Source organism: Lycium barbarum, chromosome 2 (assembly GCF_019175385.1).
Source record: "Lycium barbarum isolate Lr01 chromosome 2, ASM1917538v2, whole genome shotgun sequence".
NCBI lineage: Eukaryota > Viridiplantae > Streptophyta > Magnoliopsida > Solanales > Solanaceae > Lycium > Lycium barbarum.
Window position 1 is genome coordinate 128,008,260 of NC_083338.1, and position 3,198 is coordinate 128,011,457.

General features: G+C 32.5%; 1 protein-coding gene across 1 annotated transcript; it reads left to right on the plus strand.

Moving 5' to 3' along the window:
- The first annotated feature begins 822 nt into the window (after positions 1-822).
- Positions 823-2,682, plus strand: LOC132622113 (laccase-14-like). The gene is made up of 5 exons (XM_060336648.1): positions 823-1,048; positions 1,142-1,293; positions 1,386-1,628; positions 1,752-1,880; positions 2,122-2,682. The coding sequence occupies exons 3-5, from the start codon at positions 1,526-1,528 to the stop codon at positions 2,622-2,624; spliced, it is 735 nt and encodes a 244-aa protein (XP_060192631.1). The 5' UTR covers positions 823-1,048; positions 1,142-1,293; positions 1,386-1,525; the 3' UTR covers positions 2,625-2,682.
- The last annotated feature ends 516 nt before the right edge of the window (positions 2,683-3,198 follow it).

Genomic DNA, 3,198 nt, shown 5'->3' on the forward strand with positions numbered 1-3,198 from the left:
TAGTAGCGGTTCATAATTTTAGGATTTAAGTTTAAACAACTGAGATTTTTTACATTATCATTAAATTTTAACATGTCATAGCAGGTTAATTATCAGTTCTATACTAAATGTTTATCAAGAGATTTACTTAAAAATATTTTTTGATAACCTTATTGTGTAAATATTTTTTTATACTTTCAGTATATATAACTTAAACTCCTGTAATATATACTCCCCCAATCCTATTTTAGCTGTCGTTTCAGCTATTTTCACGCCCATTAAAAAAAATTATACAGAGTATATAGCTTACTAAGTTACTCTAATTTAATAAAAGTATTAATCTTTTTTCTTGAATATTGAGCATTCTTATATAAAGGATACAGTTGAAAATAATTGTCTTAGTCTTGAATTCCTAAAGTGATGGAGTAATTTATTTATTTTTTAGTTAAAGTGATTGTAAATTTGGGAGGGAATAACTGCTAGTATTATTATTTACTCCATTCACTCTTTTCTTTTAGTCAATTTTATCTTGACCAAGCTATCAGGAGAAGCAAATACCACTGATACACTAATATAAAAACATAAAACAATTAATACTAGAAAAACAACCAATTAGAAAGCGAGAGTCGTATATAGAGTGTGAAATTGACATAAAACGAAAAACGAATACTCCATTATGAATATATCCATTTTAGGAAAGTTTTCCAGAGCCCCTTTTTTAGCTGATGGGTTACGATAGTCGAAAGGGTGTCAAAAAAGGACTTTTGTTTGTATCTATAAAGGCGTTGGCTTGGTCTCATGCTCTCACACAGAAAAGAGTAAACCTTTCAAATCTATCAGTAATTTAATTAGAATTTCAGTTGTAACTTGGTTATTTTCAATCAATACAAATCCCTGTTACTGTTATATACATCAAACTCTCTCTCTAGTTTTTTCTATCACACTGATATAGAAAATGATGGCTGAAGCGATACAACTTATAAAATAGTTTATTGTGTTGATAATATTTCTCGATTGCGTTCTTCAAACTACGACAACCTCAGCAGCACAGTTTTCCCATCACTTTATGGTATTAGTAATATTTTACAATATCTTCATTTAATTTTTTTTCAAAATTAGATTTTATTTTTTGTGTGACTAATATTGCGTGCATGACATGCAGGTTGAGGAAGATTCTTTCGAGAGGCTTTGCATATCAAAGAATATTCTCACCGTCAACAAGCAATTCCCGGGACCAATGATATACGCTCATGGGGGAGAAACCGTGGTCGTAGATGTTGAGAATAAAGGCAAAAACAACATTACCATTTCATGGTGAGTGTATATATTACTAATTAAACTTCTTTTTCTTCTCTCTACACGTACGTGACTCAATACTAATTTTAGTTATGTTCAATGATACGCAGGCGTGGAGGCAGGCACCTGAGATTAGACCCGCATCATACAACATATCAATGGTTAATTAATTGAAGCAGGCACTTCAATTAGGAAAAAGATTACATTATCTGAAGATGTAGATGGTACATTGTGGTGGCATGCAAAAGATATGTGGCAAAGTGCCACAGTTCACGGTGCCCTGATCGTTTATCCCAAGCCCGGAACTCCATATCCTTTTCCAAAGCCTTACGAAGAAATTCCAATCATTCTAGGTATTAATTCCAAAAAATCAATATAAATTAATTTTGTTTAAATCGTACTAGTAGTATTTAATTTCTTGCATACACGTCCAAGTGCTTTATTTAACGTATTTTCATTTTGTTTGATACTCACAGGCCAGTGGTGGAAGCGAGATGTTCATGAGATTATATCGGAATATATTGCCTCTGATGGCAAGCTTCCTAATTCCGATGCTTTCACCATTAACGGTCAGCTGGGAGATCTTTATCCTTGCTCAAATAATGGTAGGAATTTAACCACTGATACTAATCGTTGAAATCAATATAATACTAATTGATTTCTCTTATAAATTTTTTTACATAAAAATTCTGTGAATTCGAAAACCAAAGAAAAAGATTCTACATGCACGTCTTTCCTTTTCTGTTTGGTAGTTGATAGTATAGCATTTATTGTTCATTTGATCCTTCACTTTTTTTTATGGTATTGGAATACAATATTAATTGATAGCTATGTTTTATCTCACAGAAACTTTCAAGATTGAAGTTGAGACAGGGAAGAATTATCTACTGCGACTAATAAATGCTGCAGTGGGCAAAACTCTTGTCTTTGGGATTGCAGATCACAAGTTAACGATAGTTGGAATAAATGGATGGCATACAAAGCCAATGAGTTCAATGGTGGACTATGTAGAGATAAAGACACAACATTCAATCGATTGCATTTTGGAGGCCAACCAACAGCCGGACTACTATTATATGGCTGCTAGAGAATATTCCAGTTACATTAACATGGACTATGATCATAACACGACAACCACAGCTATCGTTAAATACAAAGGAAAATATGTACCTTCGTCAACTCCTTCACTACCTTATCTTCCATCGACATACTCCGGCGAACCTACTGTTAGTCATACCAGGACAAACACAGTGCCTTATTTTTATGTACTAATATTTTTTTTAATTATTAGTTTAGGTATTGGTGCTTGCGTTGTTGTTTCGTATAGGAATAGGGTAGCCCAAAGCTAGCTACATTCTGAGTGTAATGATATTTTGGTGCAAATAAATATAGCTCATCTTCTGTAATTTATTAATATTATACAGTTGAAGTAGTTTGTTTCCTAATTGTATTATAAGTGTAAAATCTTCTTGTTAGCGTTTCCTCCTTTTTATTGAGGGGTGATGCCCAAGTCAACGATGGACGTCAATTACTTCACGGTTGAGGAAAAAGAATTTTTCCGCTAACATATCAAAACATTTGTCAAATTTAAATTTAAAAAGTAAGAATTGATTATCAAAAATACACCGTGTGACCATATTTAACAGTAGTTAATCTGCACAGAACATATACGCAAAAGCAAACTTAAAGATATCTAGTAGAATTTAATTACCTGCTATAAATCGTATGAAAGATAATCTCGTTGTCATCTATATTGGTGTAAAGTGTAAACACGTAGGGTCCAAAATTTATGGACTTCCTCCACCCAATTGGGCCCAACATGCTATATCCTTTTTTGTTTGTCACTTTACTCCATTCTCTAACTGGGTATTCAAAAAATTGTACCACCTAATTAAAAACTAAATCAGATTAACTTGATAAATC